This window comes from Gavia stellata, chromosome 10 (genome assembly GCF_030936135.1).
Source record: "Gavia stellata isolate bGavSte3 chromosome 10, bGavSte3.hap2, whole genome shotgun sequence".
Taxonomy (NCBI): Eukaryota; Metazoa; Chordata; class Aves; order Gaviiformes; family Gaviidae; genus Gavia; species Gavia stellata.
In genome coordinates, this window is record NC_082603.1 from 17,263,923 (window position 1) to 17,289,014 (window position 25,092).

The following is a 25,092-nucleotide window of genomic DNA, read 5'->3' on the forward strand; positions in this document are numbered from 1 at the left end:
CTTTATGTTCCAAAACATAGAGTCAGAACAGAAACTTCGTCACTAGCAGCATACTTTTCCTGTGAATTGCTATGGAGTCAGTAACAGGTATTCTCTATTTTGTATGAACAGGTCACTAGACTGGAACAAACCTGGACCTCCCTAAGACATCGTTATACCCAGACTGCCATTATGTATGAAAAACAGCTGAAGCCATTTAGCAAAGCTTTGCATGAAGGACAAGATGAGTGGAATAGTGAGTATGAGCATGGCTGGTTTCTATCCAGCCTTTTAACTCTCCCACTACTGATTTCCTGTGTAGGGAAAAGAGGCAGCTGCTGTTTCGATAGCCGTGCATCATACGTTAACATGACTACGTAAACTTGTGTAATGCAGTATAAGACAATGAAATAGAAGGAAACAGTCAGCCAGCCAAACATCAGTATGTGCTTGTGTGCATGTACCCCATATAGAATGTAACATTCTGCCCAAACCCACACTTCTTTGCGGAGCAGAAACTGAAAGACTCTGTGTCATCTTGCCTCAAAGACAGGGAAAAAATCTCCTCCTTCCTCAGAGGAGTTACTACTGGCAGATTTTGCTTTTTATTTGCTTTGCCTAGTGGATCAGAGGATGAATCCTCAAATACAAAGAATGGGTTAGTCGGGTAATTCTTGTGATCACATCAGGTGCTCCTGCGTCATACTCTCTGCTCTAGTCTCCAAAGGGGTGCAAGGGGGAAAGAACATTTCTCTGAACATCTCTCTAAGAGAATACATAGAGAAGGAAAACTTTATAGCCTCACAGAATTTATTGGAATGACCCAGATTTTAAACACATTTAAAATCTCTGTGCCACTGTCTAGTAATTCAGCAGAGCCTCCTCCTGTAGCAAATACAGTTTTCCAACGCTAATTTGTCTTGGCCTTCTCCCCCAACCAGTTCACTGGAAACTGGTGGGACAGGTATATCTGAAGTAGGGTGCTAATTTGAAAGATGGAAGACAAATAGTAGCTTCCAACTTTTTGAAAAAGAATACTGCAGTTAGTTAGTTACAATACCGTCTTCAATTAGCAGGTTTTACAGTGTCTGATAATATGATTTGTTTGTTACTCTCTATCCCAGAGACTGTCAGTGCTCCACAGAACAACGTAACAGTGCCACTGCTGATGCCTCTCATTACCTTGATGGAGCGACAAGCTGTCGTTTTTGAAGGCGTGGAGCTGTGGGAAAGCAGTGACCAAAGCTGTGAAATAATGCTCAAGCACTTGGCCACAGCTCGTCAGATAGCACAGAACGCAGAAATGTACAGCTTGACTGCAGAACGGATGCTGGAAGGTAGGGAGCACTAGCAGGAGAAACTGCTGCACGTTAACAGAATGTGTGGGCTATGTCTGAAGAATAAGGTCTCCACCTAAGTAAGTGCTGCTAAAACTCAGTGCAAGAAATTCTCTTTCCTGAGACCTGAGATAGTAGCAAACGTCCTGCAGGAAACTCAGTCTGAGGCCATTATCAGTATTGTTTAAAAGTGGACAGTAAATTATTCATCACTATAGCTCTCCAGTAAGCAACAGAGCACACATTTTTGCTAAACATACTCAAAAGTTCTCATGACTTAGTATGCTGACCCTTCTAGCAACTGAATAGAAGTACAGCAAGGACCAAGGATAACTTCCTGTCTTCTGTACAATTTAAAATTCCTACTGTGATTTTTGTGAGTAAAATGCCACCCATCAGATTCTTTACAGCAGCGCAAGATGCAACACTGAGATCTTGACCACTTGCAGCCAGAAAGTAGCAACATGTTAATAATGTGACTTTATATTTTAAACTTGCAGCTAAAAAGTTAAGGGAGGGGAGAGACATGTAAGTATTTCTGCAGGCGGCATGTATACATCAGTAATTATATTTAAGGTCAAGCTATAATGACAGTTTCAGACCACTAGAATTGAGCAAAGGAGAGCCTGTCCCAGTGCCCCATTTGTGTGCTACTAGAATGTCTCAGATGGAAAGGATTTTCACTGTTTTACTAGCTTGTTAAAATCACTGTGCAAAAGGAACCCAGCATGCTAAAGCTTATCTTACTTGGAGGGAATACAGTTTAGAAGCCGTTTCTTCTGAATAAAAAACTTGCCTGATGGTGATATTGTGGGATTCTTTTTACTTACTAGGTTTCCAGCCAAATGAAGAGATGAGTGAAATCTTCAAAACAGAATTTCAAATGAGATTGCTCTGGGGCAGCAAAGGAGCACAAGTTAATCAAAATGAAAGATATGAGAAATTCAGCCAGATTTTAACTGCACTTTCCCGAAAACTGGAACCTCCTTCAGTGAAGCAGGTGGAACAATTAAGTATATAAGACTCTGTAAACACTATTTAAATTATATACTTGAAATAACCTTAACTTCCTTTTGGCAATTTGATACTGCACAGAATTCTTGCATTTCACAAGATGTTTAGAACTTTTAACTGCACAATGCACACTTGTTTTAAAAACTACTGATTTCTAAACAAATTGATTATTTATTTACTGTGTCACCAAGTCATTTAATGATCCCTTTAAATAGTCAGGTTATCCCTGTGTGATAGTCTTGCAGCTTTCTCTATTTCCCCAGAGTGGCAATGTTTTGATCATGCCTAGGATTAAGGGCACTGACATCTTAATATTAAAATGAAGCAAATAGTGTAAATAAAATGGCAGATTAAGTATGTGACATTGCAGAAAATCTGTTGTATAATATTCCTTTAATGAATATAAACCACTGTACATAAAATTGTGAATTAAAGTGTATCTTTATGCAAAATAACTTGCATATTTGCAGGTTGCAGAAATGATCCGTCATCTGTGACCACAACAGAAGGCTCAAACATCACTGCACCTATGAAAGTAGCAAATTAGTTGTGTAGGTGTTGGGACAACTTAGGGGTTTTTTTAAGACAGCATCTGTAGTACTTTGGCTTTGCTGGAGCCTGCACAACAGCTACGCTGCCAGGAATGAATGATGAAATGGCAAGAACTAACAATCCGGATAATTAAAATGCTTTCAGATATGAGTAAATGTGGGTGTGTGTATATATTAAACTTGCTTCATTTACTGAGGTGAATCACTTTGGTAAGTAGTATTTTTTTTTCTTCCTTGGACAAAGGCAAAGCATGAGCTGTTAGCACTTTTCATAAGAAACAGTGTGCATGGTGTTTATATAAAAAGAGTGCTTCAGCAGCAAATTCCACTTTCTCACATACAGAACTGGTGTATAAGCAATATCCTCGGAAGCTGTATAAATATTTAAGTAAGAACTATGGTTAGAGCTGCATGACAGTAAGCCTATTTATTTATGGAGTGAGATATTACTTACAGCATTTGAAAGTATTTGAGAAACAACAAAACCAAATCCAAAACAGTATTGTCTGTTCCCCCCAACCACAATCATAGCAGAGGTTCTACCCCTGTAACAAGAGGTTACAGTCCTCATGCTGAAAGTCTCCCTGTCAATCTTAACAGAAGACAAATGGGGAAGCTAATTACTTAGACCATGAAAAGATTTTTTTATTCCATGAAAATATTCTCAACAGAGAACACTATTTTTAAACAAAGCATTTAACATTTAGGAAATCAACATGTGCACAAAAAAGGATTAAAAATTACCGGAAAATGTAAGATTCTTTAGGACAACTCACGTTCAGAATTTTAGAATAAATGATTTATAACTAGCTGTGCAAGTACAAATGGTTTTTTCCTATGTTTAATAACCCTCATACAAGTTGCACTATCCCTCATGAAAGTAACCTGCCTCCAAAGGAAGCAAATCCTGGTTTTAGAAAAACAAACAGTAGCGTGAAAAGAACATTTAGTCCTTTACCAGGAAGTGTTATTACTGACCTGCAAGGCTGTTAGCCAGGCAAACCACAGGCCCTTGAGCAGAAAATACATAGATCACATTTCCTCCCTTTTCTAACTTTTAAAATAAAAAAGCACTAGATTTAAAAAAACCAAAAAAACAAAAAACCCCACAAACCCCCAAAAAACCCCAAACCCAAAAAACTACCTATGTAGTTTTGTCAGTATTGAGTAATGTCACATTATTATATAAATAACCCTGTATACAAGCTCCAAAAATCTAAACTTTAGAGTTTAATAGCCCCCATAATACACTAGGTCAAGCTGTGTAATAGTGGTATACATAACAAAAGGAATAAACCTCTACACAAATCACTCAAATTCAGTTTTACTGGTAGTACAGTTCCTAATAACACTGAAATTAAAAAGAATCCAGCACTGCTGCATCCAAATATTGCTTCAGACCCCAGAAAAGCAGGATGTTTTGATTATTATTTCATTTCCCCAAACAGCAGGTGGCTGGGTTGACAAGCTTGCTTTGATACAAGTATCCCTCCCCCCAACATCTCTAATCTAATTCTTACCACCCTAATAAATCAGATAAGATAAGATGCATTTATTAATAGAACCACAAATGGGAGGCAAGACAACATAAGCAATAGGGGCACTGCAGACAACTATATTTACACGTATAAACATATCCAAATTTCAATTGTTTACAAGTAAAAGTGCACATAGATCATTACGAAGTATCACTCAAATTTCAACTGGTCCATAGAATGAAGTATCACTTGGAAATGGACTAGCACTGCAGTAATTAAAATTGGAACTTCATAGTCAAAAACTAAAAGACAGTTTCCATAAAAATATTTTAAAAAACATTGAAGTCAAATAAAGAGATACATGTTTCAATGTATAAAATTCATGATGCACCATGTATCCAGTAAAGTAGAGCTCTAGAAAACACCTACCGTGGCTACCTCTGCAGCTGCAGCACTGTGAAAAGAGCTGAGACACAAAGCCCTTTGTGGGATACTGTAAGTGGTAGTGTTGGCAAACAACAGATTTAGGCACTCTAGTTTAAGGCAGCATTTGAATGGCAAGTGGTTGACTTCTGAAAACAGTCATTAGCTTGCAGTGGTGAATCTCTCTGGTGATGTTCCAGGTTTTCAGTGCTCACAACAGGTTACCGAAGTGCTGAAGATGGACCACAGTTCTAGGAGTTTCTCTTGATTGCATTGTAGGCTAGAGCTGAGATGTATTATTTCCCCAATCAACACAAATACGTTATGGTCTCTTATCAGTTATGCCAAAAACTGGAATGTAATGATGGTTGCAGTGGTATAGTTATAGCAGCATACATGGATACTGGGATGAAACTCTAGTGCTGAAGATACTTAAACAAAATGATTTGTTATAAAGTAAGACAAGCAATGATGGCAAAGTGTTATGCAGACATGCCTGACTGTCCTAGGCATGCAGGAGGAGGTTAAGGGCGAGCATGGAGGTGGCACAGGCAGACTGATAACTGACATATGGTTCTAAATCACTGCCAATTAAAACGAGTTGGAAAGGAGCATAATTGAGATAACCAAAACATAGCACAAGCTAAAATATAGTTTGCGCATCTGGGACAACCTAGGACAATGAAAATAAAGCAATTTTAGGAGCAGTAGCCTCTTTAGTCTGGTAACGCAACTCTTATTTTCCTGTACAAATTGAAGAATTTGTAATACATCCTTACCTATGTATGGAGATGCTAAGATGTTAGTGACTAAATGTATGTCTGCATGCATTCATGCAACTAGCTTTTCCCCTTGGGCCTCCCAGCCTAGCACCCCACCCCCTCCCCACCCCCCAGCAGCTGCATGTAACCTCCTTCAAGATCTCGCCCATTTTCTCAGAAACCCGCTTCAGGAACCTGCAGTCCAAGAGGAAAAAGAAAAGAACAAAGTTACTGAAGGCCTTTAGAAGACAGAGAAGCGTGCTCAGTTCTAGCAGGCCATTCTCAGTGGCTATACATTAGCCTTGTACTTAATTCCACAAACTCTCATTAGAAATACAAGCCACAGCTTTTAGGTGAGCTTTTTTCCCCCTAGTAATCAGGTAGTGCAATGCAGTTTCCAATCCTCAGTGATTTAACAGTGAGGGGAATTACTGTACATTTAAGACCTTGATTTCAAACTAAACATGATGCAATTCAAAGACTTAGCTTACAGGCACAGATTAAGAATATAAAATCTTTCCCTTTTCAGGAGCAGAGAGAGGTTTCAGTAAGACATCAAGCATTACATGTGGTCTCTTCTTGTGTTTGTTCAAGGTAGCTAGAGTTAAAACAATGAAGTTGTGTCCAATACACAACATCTTACATTACAAGTACTGAAAAGGTCAGTGGACTTTCTGTCCTTCTTAATCATAATGTTTTTTCCTGAGTATTTTTGTTGAGCTTTCAGAATCAGAAAACATTTTCCTGTTTAAGAAGTGAAAGCTGCCAAGTATTTGCTAAGGAAGGAAATTAATAATTTTCAGTAAGTGAGTTCAGTTAGTTATTAGAGGAAAAAACCCTCTACTTTAAGCATATAGTTTAAGTCATAAAATTGGGAACAGTAAATCTTAGAGATCTTTAAAACGAAGTAATTTTTCAGTTCTCTAGTCAAACAAAGTATTCTATAGAACAAGCAGGAATCCGGGTCTTTTTCAGTTTAATAGCTGAACTGGATTTAGTTCTTTGTAAAGCAGGAACACTAGATCAGTTAAAGCAGAAGACATTGGTCAAAATTACAGACCAGTGTAAGATGCGTAATTTAATGTGGTCATCTCTGAAAAAAACTATAGCAAACTCACATTGCAAACAACAGACCATTGCTGACTTGGGATAGTCTAATGCTTTCCATGAATCTGTGTAACTTACTATTTTTCCACTATTTTCCCTGGGGAATTTGCAACTGAAAGCTGCCAGTTTACTGTTAGATATAGGTTACTGCACCTTTGCTGTTTTTCTCTAGCGTTACATCTATATATGATGTTGGCACATAGCCTTCCTCTCCATTATGTCTTCGAGCTCTTGTCCACCCATCTCCTTTGTCCTCCTCAATAATGTACAAAATTTCGCCTTCTTTCATTGCTAGAGTGCCTTCATTATGACCTGGGAAAAACAAGAGGCAAAAGAAGTCTCAATGTTCAGACAGAATTTCAAGTCATCTTTTTCCCAGGGCGTAGCTTCTAGATTACATATAAACAGGAAGAACCAAAAATCTGTGCAAGAGAACATATGGTCAAACAGGCTTACAGACAAAAACCTAGTCCAATTTGTAAAGCTGAGTATTTGCCAATAGTTGTGCTAATATTTATCTTAAAACAGCACAAAAGTACTGCTCATGAATTAAAGTGATTTATAAAGTATTTCCACTGATCTTATAAGCAACTAGTTGCTCATACAGTTAATTTACTTTAAATCATTTTACCTGTCTTCTCTATAACAAATAAGCCATGCCTTATAGTCAAGTTGCCTTATAGTCAAGGAATCATAGTGCACGTTGTTAACCTTACCATCAAACGGATATATTGCCTTGCAGTGTCCTATAGCTGGTAATGGATCATCATCTTCGAACTCATCATCAAACTCATTTGGATGCGCATGTTGCTGTGGTGGGCCTCGAACTTCCTGATTTGCATCATCCGTGTAACTCCCTTCAGGGCTGTAATGCAATGATTGGAGAATAAGGACTCTGAAGAGTTCTTGGCTCTAAACCTCAGAATATACATGCATCACAGCAAGGGCAGACCATGGATGTTGCTCTGGGAATGCGTGTTAGCAGTTTTTGTATTCACTGCTGGAGGTAATTCTCTGAAAATACTGATCTATCAAAGGCTTGGACTGAATTCTGCTACAAAACCAAACATAAATTTGACATATCTGTCTTTACAGAACATAGAAAACCAGTGAGCCTTATGCAATGGAATGAGATAGCTTTAAAAGGCACTGCTATTTAATGAGTGGCTGTTTTGATTAGACTCACTATTTTTTTCTGTTACCATAATGACATGAAGTGGCCTCCAGAATTCAGAACCAGTAAGATTTTCCTTTAGAAGAACATAAACTTTCAGAGGATAAGTAACAACCATCACCTACTGTTAACTATCAAAGAGATGTACTGATTCTAGCATAAGATAGAAAAGCAGTAGAGATAGAATAGTGACCTCTCTCTGCCCTGTGTTACAAGGTGGTTGATATCACTGCTGTGCCGCCTGTCGCTTCTGGCTGCTACTTTACCTTCAACTTCAGAGAGCCAGGCCTTGGGGAAAAAAAGACAAATATCAGCGTCAAAGAAAACTTGATTCTAAATCAGCAAATACCATTTAACAAATGCACTTAACTGTGTACAGTTTACTTGTCAGTACACAGCCACACAGAGACTGCCTTCACATGTGAAGTCTCGTAATTACTTCACATGAAGCATGAACCTATCCCCCATGCTTAGCCTATACTCCATACTAGTCTTAAGGGAAAAAAAAATGTCTTCACTCACATATGAGTTTCAGAATAAGTGATTAATAAGAAACTCTTCTAAACAGTTTACGTATTTAACAATGTACATCCTTATTCTAGCTAGATGAAATGTCCTTGAAAATACGGCACCCCACAAAAAAATTGTTATCAGGAGCACTTTCTTAAATCCAGTAGTTCTTCTGGGTGGTATATTTACAACCCATAAGGCGAACTACAGTTTTACCACTCCTTCACATTTTCCAAGAAATTGTTTTAAACTTTAACCTCGTTCTTGTGTATTTCCATCCGAAGACGGTCCATGTTGCCCATAGTCTCAGTTAATTTTGGTTGCAAACTACCTGGATCACCCATCTGGGGATTTTTTTCATAAACATCCTTCATCTTGATGAGGGCATCTCTAAAAACATACAAAACCCGACAATAATTATAAGAATTACATATATCAGTACTGATTCATTAAATCTATAATAATGTTTATGAGGATCCTGGCCCATGATTAGATATAAGCACAGACATGAGGAACTACTGCTCCCCACACCGCGCCTGAATCCTTCTCCCATTCTGCCATCTTAGCACTTCGCCTTCCCTTCTTGTGTCATGCACAAGCACAAGGACACCAACTGTCAACTCTTCTCTATCCAGTCTCGATACTGTTTCCCATATTGTTTGTTATACAGTTTCCTAATATTAATAACGTTCTTTTATTAATGCACTGAATTGCAGCTCTCTTGCTCAACAGACCTATGCATTATTTTTTTTTAAATGCACGCTTTTAGATCCAGTGTTTCCTATGCAATGTTAGGATCAAAATGTGTATTATAGTAAAGCAGAAGGAAGAAATGCTAACAGAACCTACATGCAATAAACCATGAACTAAAAAATGCTTTGTAACAGCCTAGACTAGTATATTCTCTCCTAGCTTCTAAGCACTGTTGGCTTAGGTAGAGGACTTCAAAAGAAAGAGACATAGAGAGAACCATGACAAAACTCCAAAAACGCACTCACTTTTGGTCTGTTTCCTTCTGCAGTTCTCTGTTAAGTTCATCGATTCTCTGTTGCAGTTTCTTGCGTCTTTGTTCTGGAGGGAGATGGCTGAAGTCTTCTAGCGCAGGCCCCTGCAAGCAGAAATACTATTAAACAAGTAACACGCACGTAGCTGGACAGCTGAACTGACATACCCACACACGGACAGTGTTCACTGGAGGCAGGATGGACCTTCTTAAAAACTCTACTTGACACACAGCTCTATGAAAGACCGCAACAGAATAAACGCACGTTCTTGCTGCCAGATCGTAGTCAGTCATTCAAGGTTCTTTCTGCCTTCTGTAACAGCTGGCTCACAGATGTAACTCAAAATTTGTAGACTTAAATTATTTTTCTGAAAAGCTGAGCCATATACCTCCTATTATATCCACTGCACTTAAAGCAGATTTAAAAAGGACAGAATTAATTACTACAGAGTAATTTCAGTCAGAACAAAAATTTAAAGACATGTATATGATAATAATAATAACAATTAGTATATAATTGATTCTTTCTCTGGAGCGTGTGTTCTATGGCGATTTGGATGCTATCAAAAGAAAAATACTGTATTTTGGATCTTCATTCCAAAGTATTATTATAATTGTCTTCCCAGAAGTTCAGCAATCTTACTATAAAACATATTAAAACTTACAAAGTTCTGATGCATTTTACCTCAAGTAAAACTAGTTCACAGAGCACAGAAAAAGCCTTTATAACATCAAAATTTTTACTTAAATTTGTTAATCTGATAATATTCAAAGTCACTTTTTTCATTATAAAAATGTTTCAGGAAGCGAAAAACCTCCTACTTTACAAACTTACTTTTCAAAAAAAAAACCAACAACCAAACAAAAACCTTGAGACCACCTATTGTTATGAGCCCAAACCCACACAGGTTTGATTGCAAACTTGTGCCAAGATTATAAACAGGATGGAAGGACTTGGGTGTGAAAGGCATGGGAAGCAATTTTTACGTGTCTTTTGAGTTTGTTGTGAAAACTCTCCCCCCTCAGGGTGAGACACCGACAGTGTTACGTTAAGAAAGAAATATGGTACACGTCTTCATAACAGAAAGTTAAGTTACGTTATGTGTGTCCTAGCTGCCTAAGTTCGTTTTAGCACTAGAAACCCACTTGCCATTACAGTAACCCTCCATGGAGGCAAACGAAACTGGACAGTATTTCTTTTGTTAAGACGACACTTGACAGAAACTTGACTGTCAAGATTTTGTCACAAGCAGCCTTAGGCTCAGGTGCCAGGTTTCTAATACCCCCTCTTTAGAACTTCTTGGTTCTTTTGCACTTGTAAAATCATAATCTCACTGCTTTTTAAGAAGGGAATACAAGACACCATAAAAGGAGGGAAATCCAGATACGATGTTTCCAAAATAAAGCAGAAAAAAAAAAAAGTCCTTTCAGGTGCTTTTACACACTACAAAGAAACAAAAAGACAATCACATCCTTTGTGTCATTCTTCCTTACAGGTCAGTTAAAACCAGAGTATCCTACAGCAGTAATCAGAAGAACACAGGTCATCTTGTGAATTTTTACTGATTTACTCTGCAAAACAACAATCTTGATTAAGGTGTGGTTTTCATTTAGTATAACAGCTTTCTAATATTCCTAAGCATAAAGGATCATCTCCCCTGCAATTTTTTGGTTAAATGCAAAGGAGTCAATTTTGCAGTATTCAATATTTCTCCTCTACGCAATATGTTAATCTTTTCATAGATCTATTTTATGCTGCTTTAACTATTTTCCTGACAAAGAGAAATCACCAAGTATTTCCATCACAACCAACTTGTGAATACTGGTCAACCCTAAAATTCCAAAATCACAGATTTAGTTGCAGCCAGATCACGAGCCTAATTATCTTACATTAAGCATGGATGGTTAAGACGACTGTGTATGAGTGGAAAATCTGAAGATGTATTTCAACACCTGACTTAAAGCAGTTATGATATGGAGACACTTTCAAAAGATTACTTTCATGCTATCTTAGCAGAAGTACAGCAGACAGATCAGCACACGGGCTTACCATCTTCACCGACCACTGCACAGTTCATTTGAAAACAGAAAGAAACGGGAAATTATTCACATGCAACGACCAGTTACAAAAATGATTAATACCTAAAAATGTATCTTAAAATATTACTTAAGGTTTAAAATATTAATTTATAACAAATACATTTTACCATGAGCACAAGAAAAGCAAAATACAATAATCAGAAATGCACTTCTGCTTTAAGTATTACTGATTTAAAAGATTACTAGGTGATAATGGGTAGTTTAACTTACAAAATTCTAATACACAACTTCATTAAACTACTTTTGAACTTTAGTGTTTTGAATAATATGCTAAAGAACTTCTATTGCAGGAGAAGAAACAAACACACAGCCAACACTGCACAAAATAGCAGAATTTGATGATGATGAAGGACTGGTCAGCCATATGTAAATAATTTGTTAATTATAGCTAACAATCCACTACCATCACTTTTACAAACGTAATTTTTACAGTGTATTTACTTTATTATCACAGTAGAACTACAACAAAGATATTTTTTTAAGTTCCGAAGTTAGTAATTCTACTTTCTGAAAACAGCATTTGGGTCACTGCTGCTATCCTCGAAATGTTTTAGTCCAGATAAAAATAAAAGTCATTTAAAGAGTGAAGGCTTTATCCTTAGAGGAAGCAAATAAAACATGGGATGCCAGGTGTTGTATCTTGGGTTTAACATTCACGGCATTTTGAAGATCTACCATGCTTTCAATGACTTTGGATAACCCTTTCCAGAGAAACACCAAGCAATGTAGAAGACAGGTATCTTCGACATCATTTATGACTGTCAGCAATTGTTAAGGCTGTTGATTGGGGCACACACACAAAATCAGAATTTCTAGCAATGAGGCAAGTAAAGCACCTTAACAAATGATACTTTGGTAGAAACCTCAAAGTCCAAAGATGTAAAATGGCTATAGAATAAACTTCTTGTTCCCTTTAGAAAGAGTCTTCCAAAAAAACATGAGTGAGGTTTATCTACCACTGTTGCTGATGGATCTATTTATGTATCAAGTGTCACTGAGCAAAGACCTCTCATAAGCACTATCTGGAAATGTTAAGGTTTCAAAGGATAATAAGCAGCATGTAACAGCAGTACTAATAAAGCAAGTTAGTCGTTTAAGTGTAAGCAAGTGTTTCTTCAATAACCTGTTCTACAGCTACTGTTTGCTGCTTTCACTGTACGTCACGATAGGAAAATCTAATGCACGAAGCACAGAATAAGGGCAGTCTAGTTTTATGATCTCCAGTGTCTTGAGTGAAATCTTCCACAGGGCACATTAAACAAAGTAACCAGTACGCTTACTGTCTGATATATGCCAACTCATGGATAAATCTCAGTAGAAGCAGAAGCAAATTAAATACTATTTGGTAGTTCTGCATGTCAATACCAATTGTTTTCCAGGGACAAAACTGTGGAAGACAGCATCATGCACTAGCAACTGTTAAGCAATGAATCAGGATGTTTTATAAAAAGACTGATCAATGAGATAAAAAAAAAAAATCTACTAGAATTACAGTATGCATTTAAGTTGAAAAGGGACTCGATATGTGATAATCTGATGTCTGTTAAAATGCTTGTAATTTCAAAATACATAAAAATTAAATGTTGATCCTGCAGATTTACAGAGATTAACTATTTGATATTGTGGGATATTTGAGTTAATCCAGATTTGTAGGATACTAGTGATCCTTGCTCATTTTATGGAATACTATTCTATATTAAATTAATTCGCTTTTACAACATGAACAACGGACTGTAAGAATAAAAAAAAAGTTTCATTTTCCATTAGCATTCTGTAGTTGTTAGATGATCTTCTGCTTCAGTAAGAGGTTCTAGAACAGATATTACAAGGTGTAATATCTAGATAGATATTACAAGGTGTTGATTTGTGAGCCAGCAGTCAATACATTTAGCGATCAACAAAAAGGAGGCGTAATCAAGACCTGTGCCATTTCAACAACTCTCTCATCCAGGTAGTTCCTCACTGAGTACTAAAGAAGGAACATTATCTTCATGACCAGAACAAATTATGATGTAAGTGGCTCAGAAGGGGAAAAGGAGAAACTGTCCTCCATAAATACTTAAAGGACCACAAGAATTTTCTAAAGAATGGTGGTAGCAGAAAGGGTATTTCCAAGATATCTGGGGGCCTGAAATAAGATGCCGCAACATGACTTAAAGATAAAGAAAATAAGTTTTAAGTGTAACTTATTACATTTCAGAATGACAGCAAGGGAGCCTCTAAATCATAACTTTACTGCAATGTAACATTTTTGTACTTCAGTCTCCACATTATGTCAACAGTAGCCAACCATTCTTGATGCACACCAGACAGCAAGTCAAAATTGTTTTCAAAGATCAGAAAATCATTAATTATATATAATCAAATGCATCCAATGATCTCAACATTTGGATCAACAAATATCATAAAGTGTACATAAACTGGGCAGCCTATGCTTCACTGACATAACAGCAAAATGCCAGTACGTTTATCAGTAGCACTATAAATGTTGCTAGGAAACCACTTAACATTTCCCTTTTATTGTCTTCCAAACAAATTCTATTTGCAGAATATACCACTACAAATTAGTAAATGAATTGATAAATCTCAGAAGGTGGCATTTGGTAGTAATTTTTCAATAATTTTACCCAAAAGAATGTTGGACAAACAAGAACAATTTCTTAATCAGCAAATGCATTAAAATAGTAATGGTTCAAAAAAATCAGTATTTCAAAATCTACAAGCACCATGTGCTATAGCATTTGATGTACAAAAGAAATGAAATTTCCCCCTTCTTATTTCAGTGTCTCATAATCAACTACTATTATATCAATTAGAAGTCAGCAAATAAGACATCGAATCTGTCAGGTGTTTTTTGCGGTGACTATATACCCAATGATAAATTACTGCAAACATATGTTACATGATGGTAGGAAAACATTTGTGAATGTGAACAACAATGAAGAAAGGTATCAAACACATGCTGAGCACCCTCTTTATAACACCTTTCTTTTAGGCACAAGTATTTGGAATGCGATAAAAGAGTATTTCTATTTTATTTTATTTTTAACCTGTTGGTAACTTCTGTATAACATGAAACAAGGTATCCTAACAGTGACCTTACAGCTGAAGCGTTATTTCTTAAAAAGTCAGCCTTATAATGAGGGTGGAGAGCATTAGAAAAGCCACATCACAAACACACTGTTCATAGCCCATCATGCATTTCAACTTGTTATCAAACTTACCCCTCTTTTGAGGCTTCTGAAAGAAGGAATTCTGGGCTTCCCTGTTTTTATGTCACTCATGCAATAATGCACTGGTTCAATGGAGAATATGGGATACTGGGACCCATTAGGAGGACTGGATGTGTATAAACTAGTAGGGGTTAGGGGTGGGGATTGTGGCTAATGTGGAAATAAAGAAAGCAATAAATAAGCCAAATGTTTAAAGTGATTTTAAAATGAAAATTCTGTCTTACAAAAATAAAATTTCCATCCAACACAGAGACAGCTTGTAACGTTCCAGACACATTTACACTATAACTGTACTGGTTTTAAAAGGTTTCTGTCATGAATTAATCTTTAGAGTTACAGGTTGGTGCAGAGAATGAAGGAATATTCAAAAAAGCTTTAGTCTCAACACTTCCACAAGATCCTAACAAGATCCCAAAGTTGCCTGTCTCTCTTCTTAAAACAGGAAGTTCTGCTTTTCCCAACTTTAGTTACAGCCATTCTGGAAGCTTGTGCATTCCTGCTCATCGTTTCTTCCCAGATTTTGATGTACCTTACCAGGTGAGCTAAACCAGAGCTAAACATCTACAGAGAACGACTAAAACAAAAAGTATACTCAACCTCTGTAGTTAAGCTGGACTGACACAATGGCTGCCTGGCATTGTTAATCAATATCATCATGAGAACTTCCCCCACTTTCTTCCTCCCCTTTTTTCAAATTGCTTCTCTCATTTTTTTGTCTCTCGTACCTCTACTGCTTTTTCACAGTTTGATTTTTCTGTACTATTTCCTCTGCTGCACAAATCGTTCCCTTTCCAAAAGACTTTTACGTCTTTGACAGCATCAAAAATAGGTAAACGCATATCTGGAAGTCAAGACCAGCCACAGTTTCAGCTAAATGAAGGCCCAAAGACCACCATAAATATCCCAGCTACAATAAATCAGCATATTTTTATATTACCTAATTAAAGAATATCTCTTAAAACATGTAAATAGTATTTTGAATTAAATATGTAGCTCCTGCAGCGCCCCTCCATCCTCCCCAAAAACAGGTGAAAAAAAGGGACATAATCTTCCATTTCCTCCAGGTCCTTAAGGACCTGCATGTAGTATGTGTACATGTATGTATATCTGTGATTCCATACAGGAAACAGTAAGGCTGACTCTCTGAATGCTACATACAAAGTGAACGAACTGGGGAGAAGAAAGAGTAGGGAAAGTCCTGTCAGCTTTCTTCAGCTGTCATCATACTAAAGAATTTCTTATAACTACAATAGATGCCAAGGTCCAGATTGAAAACCAATGCAGATTTTCATAGCTTTCCTCTGCAAAATTCTCAGAAAGATGTCTTGTTGTCAAACTGGTAATTATGATCTAATTTCAGAACAGGCTGAATCTCACCCACCTCTGCAGCCAAATGCAATAAATATGCTAACACATTAATGCATTTAAACTATTATCAATCATTAATTATACTGCATGAAAAGTAAACAATCAGTTTTCGTTTTTACACACAGCTGCAGTTACATAATATACTGAGGAGGGAATAAAGAATCAGCTATATCCTTTCTTTCTGTAAAGACCTGCTTTCTTGGAATACTATAATAAGTGGAAAATAAATCCTACCATTAACAAGCTCTAAGAATAGTTTCCTATAATAAATGGCAGAATCTGACTTGGAGCATTAAAATAACCTCATAGAAATTTATGGGAATCATTAAAATGACTCACTGATATGTTCCAATACTAAACAAAGACCGAGCACAAAATTTAAATATGTATATGCTTCGTTATTCATTTATATAGCTAATGCATGTATTGATAATCTTTTTTGTTGATCCATGAAGGCATCTTGCACAGAAAGTGTTCATTGAAACTCATATAATAATACAAGAAAGGAGTAATTTCTCTGCTGTCAATTTTTTCTTGAGCATAGGAACATTTTTACCTATTTCACAGTAATATTTCTTCTGGGACATCTACCTGTATGGAGCTTCAACAGTATGTTTTATCAATGAGATATTATAGATTTTCATGTTTTCAGACAAACCTCAGAAGTTTTCAAAACTAGCAGGAGGTGTAAAAAAAAAAAAAAAAAAAAAAAAAAAAATCTACAAAACACTCCTATATATAAGCCTTCACAAAATGTGACATTTAGAAGGGGGTTGCTTTTTGTAGTATAAAAGAGAGATCTGAAGTCTGTCTGATTCCAAAGCATATTCCCCCTCCCCTTATTTTTACATTCACAATTAACACCTTTTCTATGCAACTGCAGAAAGTCTTTACAGAAACTTAGAAACGTTACAGAAATGGGAAGCTACTTTTATCAAATAACTATTAAAAACATTCCCAGACACAAAGCACTAGAAGAAAAATTGGAAAACTTCCCCCGGTGAGAAATTGATTTTTAATGTAAGTATCCAACCCTACTCAAACCTTCAGATGTCCTTACACATATTTTAAAAGACAGTGGCTGGCAAGGGGAAGGTTATTTTAAAATAAATTCCTGCTTCCATGCACTCTAGATCTTCACATTTTAATTTTCCGACTAGTAACTTCTTAATTGTTACCTTTGGCTTCTTTCCAAATAGCCACAGCTTTCCTTTAGCTTTGCCCACTGTAGTTTTTGAATCAATCCTCATTCCTTCCTGCTTTGGTGTACTGATGGTTCCATCAGAGATAGTTCTGTAAATATTCTGACTGTAATCTTCAAATGGAAAATCTCCAGGAGGTTCAAAACCGGATTTGAAGCAGTCTATCACTAGTTGAGAGTCCTAAACATAGGACATTAAGGAGTTTAAAAAGCAAACAAGCACATCCAAAAGAACCAGAGAGAGAAAAACAAGGAGACATACATTTTCCCTTTAGTTGCAGAGCTGCACAGATCGGAAAGTGAGAGAGAGCTCAGAATGCCTGCTTTTGGACAGATCAAGTTAAGATAACGTATGTTCTTTTTTCTCAATGTTACCATGACTGTAAATCAAAGCATACCTTGCTATTCAGAATCCAGCAAATACTCCCCAAGGGTTATCACAAATTTAAAACAGGACATGCTTTAGGGCCAAACTACTACCCCACCCTTCTAATCCTTCAAAGGCAGCACTGAAATGAAGATAACACTAAGAAACTAGATGTAGTAAGATATAATAGGTAACAACCCATATTAGAAGGAATAAGACAGACGTACCAATAGCTGCAATCAAACAGGACACAGAATGATAATTTGTTAAATGAACAGCCTTTATATGATTCAATGCTACATGCCAGAGAAAATACCAACCATGCTGGTATTCTGGGATGTCTTGGGATAATCAAAACAATGTGTCCAAAATCACATACAATGAGAAAGTGTCAAAGATCTTCACAAGAAAGCAATAAAACAGGAAGAGAACAGACACCGAAAGTGGAAGTGAGCATTTAGGCTAAAACTGAAGTCACAACACTTTTCAAGCAGACAAATATTTGACAACAGAAAGATGAACGTACAGGGTTAAGTCCGTCTTTCCCCTCTCCACAGCTTCCATATCAGTTAAATTGCTCATGCACATTCAAAAAGTCGCTCAATTCTACTTACTCTATGTTCATCAACTGATTTTGCTGCAAGGATCATCCCTTCTAAACATTTAGAGATAATTGGAATAACCTTGCGCTCAGAGTCAGCAAAGCCTTTGTAACATTCACTAAGTTTGATAGTCCTTCTTTCATCCATTTCTTGAAGTTGCTGCAAGCACAAAGTAAGATAAAATAAAGCTTTTATTTGCAGATATTTTTTCCCCAGTCCTGATGTGTGCAGTTACTGTGGTCACCACAGTATAGTACAGAATTTCTGTGCTTTCCCAGTATTTTTATTTGCTTAACAAAACAGAACTTAAGTAAGTTAAAAAATCAAGTCCTTTAAGACATAGACTTAAGACAGCCAGAACAGTAATTACAAAGAGTTGATACTCTTTGATTTTTAAAATGATATAAAGGACTGGACTTTCTTTTCCTTATTCTTTTTTAAAGCATGTGTATACAGTGTCTACAGCTGCCTATTTAATTTAAAAATATTTGTTTCATGCAAAAATGAAACTACAGTAGAGAAATTCTACTAATTTCTAGATCTCCTCACTCTCTCCTTCTAGTTCCAAATAATTTCTCTCTGGTGATAAACACCTCTATCTTGCTTTTATTTTTATACTTTCCAATAAATACCAACAATTAAAAAATAGGAAAAATTAGACATATTAAAATTATATGCTGTTTAGACATGCTCTCTGATTTGAAATACAAACCATTTCCTTTAGAAGTGTGCAAGAAAATAAAGAAAAGAATACCATTACATAAGATTTGTAATAAAAGTCTACTGGAACACAACAAAAAAACCCAAATTAAAGATAAATACTATTAAGATAATAGCCCTGGACCTTCCATCTAATTGAAGGTGGGGGGAAAAAAAAAAGAAACCAAAAAGCAATAGTACATACATCAATAGGTTATCAAAAACGTGATAAGAAGTTGGATCTTTCCTGTATCTACTCTAACAAAGGCAGATGTCTCAAACAGCATCCAATTTCATCTCTCCGAAACAAAGCAACAACCTAGTCATGCTAAATCCCTCTCCCAAGGTTCTCCCATAGAATGTTAACAAATACTTACAAGGAAGTAATAAAAATGTAGTCCCAAGAGAAAGTAGGACCAAACCTTTCTGCTTTTACTGGAGATTTCAAAAAAACGTAAGTAGGGTCTCCATGATAATGGATTTTAACCCTAGAGAAATAAAGGCAATAAACCAAAACTCCTGCCCAAGCTACAAAGATGATCAAGCTGTTTCTCCCGGGAGTTGACTGCAATTCCTCCATCAGTGTGCTAATGTCAGATCTACTGTAGTGCTGCTTAACAGTTAAAATATTAGAAAATTCTTTAATAAGCAAAGGCAATTTTCTCTTTTGTAAATCCTAGACCTTCTAATAAGCATTTTTTAAAAATATGAACTCCCTTGTGCTTCTGGAAAATATCAAGCATTCTGAAGTCGGTACACCTTCAAATAAAGTCAGTGTTTTTACTTTCCGTTTCCTCACTCCATGTCTCAGAACCAGTTTCTACAGTCACAGTATTCTCCCAAATGGCTGAACATATATGTCGATACACTTCTCAACTCACCCTCACCTGATGCTGCCGAACTACTTTAGTTTAAACCAGTTCTGTAAAGTCTCTCTGTTTTTGAAAGAATCTTAAAAAAAAAATTAAAATCTTAATAGTTATATGAAGCACCTTGATAAATCCCCTTTTTAGATGCAAAGTATTGATCTAATTTGACCTTCAACTTTTTTATTATTTTAGAGAGTTCTGTGGATTGTTGGTAATATTGATGAAGCAATGACTAACTGAGGGGGAAAATACTTCTGTCTCTAATCCACCCATTTTATACCTGTACAGGAGATACGTAACCACATAGTCACCATTAGCTATATGCTTTCCTTCATCTCTGCCAGAGTCAAAGCATTCACACACACAAATATCAAGTGAACTAGTGACCAAACCTTATTAGAATCATTGTTTTAAATGTTTTCTCTCACCCAGATGTCCCAAATGTTTATTTTGCTGTACCTCTTCAGCAATATTTAAACAAAGAGTCTATAAAATATAAAATCTTCATAGAAAATGCAACAGAGTATTTTCATTACAAGTATAAGCATAATTACTGTAAGCAGTAAGTCTCATGATAAAATGCAGGTTGTATTAAGATTACGCTAATTTCTTGATAAAATTATCCACTAAAATTCCCAAAATAAAAGTTTTAAATTTTAAAATCTACTTCTCCCTTAAAAGAAGATCAGACATACTTTCTCTGTCAATTATTTTACCTTATAAATCTGAGGAATGACAATGTAGTAGTGTTTGTGCTGTTCCCCATTAAAATTCTGTAGTTGTGCAGCATATTCATTTTTGTTTTCATCGGCCATATGTGTGCGCAGGTTTAACTGTTGCTTAGCCTAGTAAGAAAGCGTTATCAGTTCAAACATGTCTTGTGCTTTTCAATGACATACAGCATTATTTCAATTTATTTTACCAACTATACAAGAACACTAATCACAAGTCATCAAAACTGACATCCTTATAAATTGGAATACAAAGGATGTGAGACTTCATATATACTGACAGTCTACAGACTTAATTTGTTACATACAAGAAAGCAATGATCTTTTTAGCTCCCTTAGCCACGTCGCTTAAATGCATATCCTAAAAACCACAGAAGTGACTGAACATACATACCACAACATGCCAAATACCAGTAAGCCTGCTTAAGACAGTCATCATCTCAATAGCATCATCTCAAGACTGATGAAGCATACTCCCTCTCTGTGCTGTCATATTTTACTCTAACTTTGACTTTGCACTTAAGCAAGCACATTTTATACACAACTTTATACACTCAAAGAATGTTGTTCTAGTACTTATGATAAACATGCAAATAAAATGTTTTTTGTAAAGAAAAAAACGGCACCGCTCTTACCTTCTCAACATCAGCCTTTGTCGCATTAGTGTCATTGTCCAGTCTTTCATAGCTTTGCTGTGCCTTCTCTGCCTCTCTGCATTCTCTCTCAAATTTCTTTTTGCTCTACAAAAGCCACAAAAATTACTGCTTCTACAGCCACTATCTCCTTTTGGTTTTGTACAGTAATTTTGAATTGTAAATATAAAAGCTTCCATTTAAATATCTTAAATTCACTAAGTACCTTTAAGTAAATACATTGTCCTCACAGCAACCAAGTCTCAAAAATTTTCAACTTTTCTATTTAAAACTTATTTAAGTACCAGCAAGGAAACGACTGTAATTATGCTATAAAATATCAGATAATCAAAACACAAAATAACCTATTACAAAGATCCTCAGTTAATTATAAACAGACAAGTCCACTTTCTAGCCTGACTTCAATAACCTAAATAAAAGTTACGGGGCAGAAAACTTAAACCTGCACTTGTATGAGTAAAATTTTCAAGTTCCCTTCTTCAGTAATCAATTTTAATTGAATAAATTAAACTAAATTATTTTTAAGGTAGTCTGAAGAATTTCTCTACATTACAAGAACTCAGCATACCCATCCATTATCATGACTATTCATATCAACTGGCGTAGCTGCAAGCAGCACAGACAACAGTATTCAATGTACTTGATGTTCAACAGATCTGGCTGTTGCCAAGGCAACTGCTGTTAAGAAAAACTGTTGCAGCTCAAGAAGGTAGCATCTCTAGAGGCAAACTGGCAACAGAGATCTGTGAGCACTGCTCTCCTGCTTCAGTGCTAAGTCAGGCAATTGAGGTTAATGTGTCCCTTAAAGGCTGTACGCACTTAAAAGACTGACTCTGCGCTCAAGTATATACAGTGCACAAAACACAACTGATTGTTTGCGGTCAACTCTGGGAATTATCTTGGTGAAGGGTGATAGCACCTAGAACTACCACACTGCTTCTGCTCTGATCCTCTGACCATGAATTAAACTCTTTGACATGATACTGAAGCAAGATGTTGCTTATCTGGGTCCACAACAACAAAATAGAAATTCACCTCTCCAATACTGCTTCACAATAATCTGGATCGAAGATATAAAAAGTAATTCTACCTCTTGAAAGTATAATAGTTTATAGTGTATTCTTGAATAGAACTCATGTAACAAGCCCTCAAACTCAAGTCAAATATGGTGACTTAAGATTTCATCTTCGTATAAATAAACTGTCATTATTAATTACTCTCTGAACAAGAAGTAGCCCGTGGAGAAGCAACCAAAGAAGTCTGTACCCATGTTAAAGAGAGATTCCTTCATACTGGATAACAGCCAAGGCTTCACTCAAACATACACACAGAAGCTGTTTACAGTAGATTTTTTTTAAACACGGAACTACAAATACATTGAACATTTTGGATACATTTTGGATGTTACTAAGTCTGATTTGGACATTCAGTAATACAGCTAAACATTAAAGTCCAAGCGAACAAGATGACAACAGCTCCATTTACCGTCTGTATATTAATAATTTTGATGGAAAAAAAACAAAACACAAACTCACATTATCCATCTGTTTCCAGCACATGTCCAGATACTGTTGAGCCTTTCGCCCTTCCTGAAGATGCTAAAAACACCACAAATAAGTTTAATTTACGTATCTTTTTAGTACTATTACCGTTAGTTAATCCCTGCTCTAGGTGACACACTATGATGTGCAGTATCTCCCACAAGTTACCAGTACTCTTCGGAAGACATTACTAATCATAGAAGAATAGTACCACCAAGATGAAAATTACACTGGCCAAAAAGTTACTAGCAAGCACTATCTCCCAAGATCTTAATTTTTAGGTTTAATAACGGTAGTAAACCCGTACATAAAAATACAGAATAACTTTAAATACATGTTTCATAAACGTATTACAAAACTTACTTATTGCCAAGTTCATTAAATTGGGTAAACAACTAGATCAATCTGTTAAAAGACATATCCATTTTGATATCCTATTATCAAATTAAAATATAGAAATTACCATTTTTCTCTCAGTTTTTAGATCATGAGAATATCTCATCAATTCTCCGTACACTCTGTGTCCCATTTCTTCTGCAACTACTTCTCGTTGTCCTGCATAGTCATTCAACTCATTAAGGATGTTAAAAAAGGCAATACACGAAGTAAACCTGACAGAAAGCACACACGCACAAACATACATATACAAAAAATGAGACAGTTTTTTTAAATGGACTTCTTTTAGTATAGTCTGTACTCCTGATTAAATTTAAAAACCCCCATACATATTTTACAATAAACCTTTATCTTAATGCTAATTGAATTATAGTAGAAACGCAAGTTGGGAAAGCCTACATTAAGCCTAGCATGTACTATACGTTGCAATGTCTCTTCAAATACATTTTATAAGAGTATGGATTTTTGTGGATGGAAAAGAAAGAAGAAGAATACTACCTGGAAAGCCCTGTAGTATAGTGGTATCTCCTAAGCTGCCAACTGAGAGGCCTGAGCTTGGGAACGGATACATATGTCCCTAGGCTCGGAGGCTGAACTTGCTGCAGAGATGATGTGCTTGGTAGTCTTGAGGGTGGAACATGCCAATCATACCACTCATATGCATCCCGATGGATGATCTACAGAACAAGTTTGCTGTCAGCTCTGGAGACAGCTGCCTGTTTGCCTGCCCACCTCTTGGCTGGAAGTAAGGTGCCACTATGGCTGGCACTAAAAAGGGGGGAAGAGGAGGGGCAAAGGGTAGAAAGTGTGTGTGGAAGGGAAGAAAGAAAAAAAAAAAAAAAAAACACACAACAGGCACCATATTAAAATAAACATCTTTCTCTCTTTTCACTGTGGATTACTGCCATCTCCATAGGCTTGGCTCAGGGGAATTCAAATGCCACCCTAGCACTAGAAATCCCATTCCCTGTGGTCCAGAATCTTTTAAATAGTCGAAAGAGTTAGAGGAAATCCTAGTGTGGATTCTCAGGCACTCCGTGCACAGTACGTGCTCTGAAACAACCTGAAACTTGTCCACTTTCTTTCCTTCGTAAGAGTTATCCCTAAAGAAAAAAAGTATTGTGTTTTTCGAAATAAATAAAAAAATTACTATTGACATGGACAGCAAAACAAGCACCTCTCTGACAAATAGTTATAAAGTTGTTTAGCACACATTACTCCTCCACAGTTAGACAATCACTTATTTTGTCTCTGGTTTCAAAGCAAGTCAGCAGTTTAAGAGCTCTTCTTGCCAAAACCAAGACAATTCTTTTGTCTCAAGTCTCAGTATACAGATGTATAGCTACATTTGTATTGCCAAGCAAATGCACTGAAAAAAACTCTATTAAACTGAGCAAAAAACACAGCCTAAGGACACATAATTGCTTTTCTATTAAAAAAAATACTTAATTGCTTTTCTATAAAAAAATACTACTATACTGTACATAGCATACTAAACTTCTGCTTTCAAACTTTCAGCTAGCTAAAGATTAATTTGGAAAGAAGCAAGTACAACCTACCATGTTTACTACTTTAAAATACTAATAGAAGTAAACTCAGGTTTCATGCTTAAGAATTACAGCAGAACTATAAGAAGCCAAGCAGAATTCTTTTGTTATCTTAGCCAATTAAATACTTTATCTTAAAAAAAGAATAAGAAAAAAAAAAAATCCATGAAAGGACACAGTACACTGTAGTCCTTGTTTCTTACACATAGAACTTGAAATGCAGATTTTTACCTGGGTTCCTCATCTTTGGGTGAACGTTTAGGACAGTACTTCTTAACCAGGTTTCTATTAAGGAAGAATGAAAAAAAGATGCTATTTTAGAGCCTCTTTTGAAAAGAGAAGACATACACATAGAAAACTGAATGAACAAACTACTACTTTTTAATGACTTCAAGGAAGAGATCTATTCCCTCTGTCATCTTAAAAGGGTCCTTTAGATAACACAAGG

At 36.2% G+C, this 25,092-nt stretch overlaps 2 protein-coding genes across 3 annotated transcripts in view; one reads left to right on the top strand and one right to left on the bottom strand.

The window, feature by feature from the left end:
* Positions 1–2,337, top strand: part of BCAR3 (BCAR3 adaptor protein, NSP family member) — an 81,017-nt gene extending 78,680 nt beyond the window's left edge. The window contains exons 11-13 of the mRNA XM_059821820.1: positions 112–235; positions 1,104–1,316; positions 2,150–2,337. Coding sequence (XP_059677803.1) covers positions 112–235; positions 1,104–1,316; positions 2,150–2,337 — 525 coding nt within the window. The remainder of the gene's footprint in view (positions 1–111; positions 236–1,103; positions 1,317–2,149) is intronic.
* A 3,365-nt stretch (positions 2,338–5,702) lies between these two features.
* FNBP1L (formin binding protein 1 like) overlaps positions 5,703–25,092 on the bottom strand; it is a 57,968-nt gene continuing 38,578 nt past the window's right edge. Inside the window, exons 3-17 of one of the 2 annotated variants that reach the window (XM_059821601.1) lie at positions 24,876–24,929; positions 23,165–23,312; positions 22,696–22,758; positions 21,143–21,247; positions 20,493–20,621; positions 18,221–18,367; positions 17,217–17,420; positions 14,662–14,820; positions 11,388–11,402; positions 9,333–9,442; positions 8,592–8,724; positions 8,018–8,112; positions 7,367–7,515; positions 6,804–6,962; positions 5,703–5,738 (exon numbers count right to left, since the gene is read on the bottom strand). In XM_059821601.1, the coding sequence (XP_059677584.1) occupies positions 5,731–5,738; positions 6,804–6,962; positions 7,367–7,515; positions 8,018–8,112; positions 8,592–8,724; positions 9,333–9,442; positions 11,388–11,402; positions 14,662–14,820; positions 17,217–17,420; positions 18,221–18,367; positions 20,493–20,621; positions 21,143–21,247; positions 22,696–22,758; positions 23,165–23,312; positions 24,876–24,929 (1,678 nt within the window). In that variant the 3' untranslated portion in view covers positions 5,703–5,730. Of the gene's footprint in view, positions 5,739–6,663; positions 6,963–7,366; positions 7,516–8,017; positions 8,113–8,591; positions 8,725–9,332; positions 9,443–11,387; positions 11,403–14,661; positions 14,821–17,216; positions 17,421–18,220; positions 18,368–20,492; positions 20,622–21,142; positions 21,248–22,695; positions 22,759–23,164; positions 23,313–24,875; positions 24,930–25,092 lie in introns of those variants that run through there. The other variant, XM_059821602.1, reaches the window with a different exon arrangement.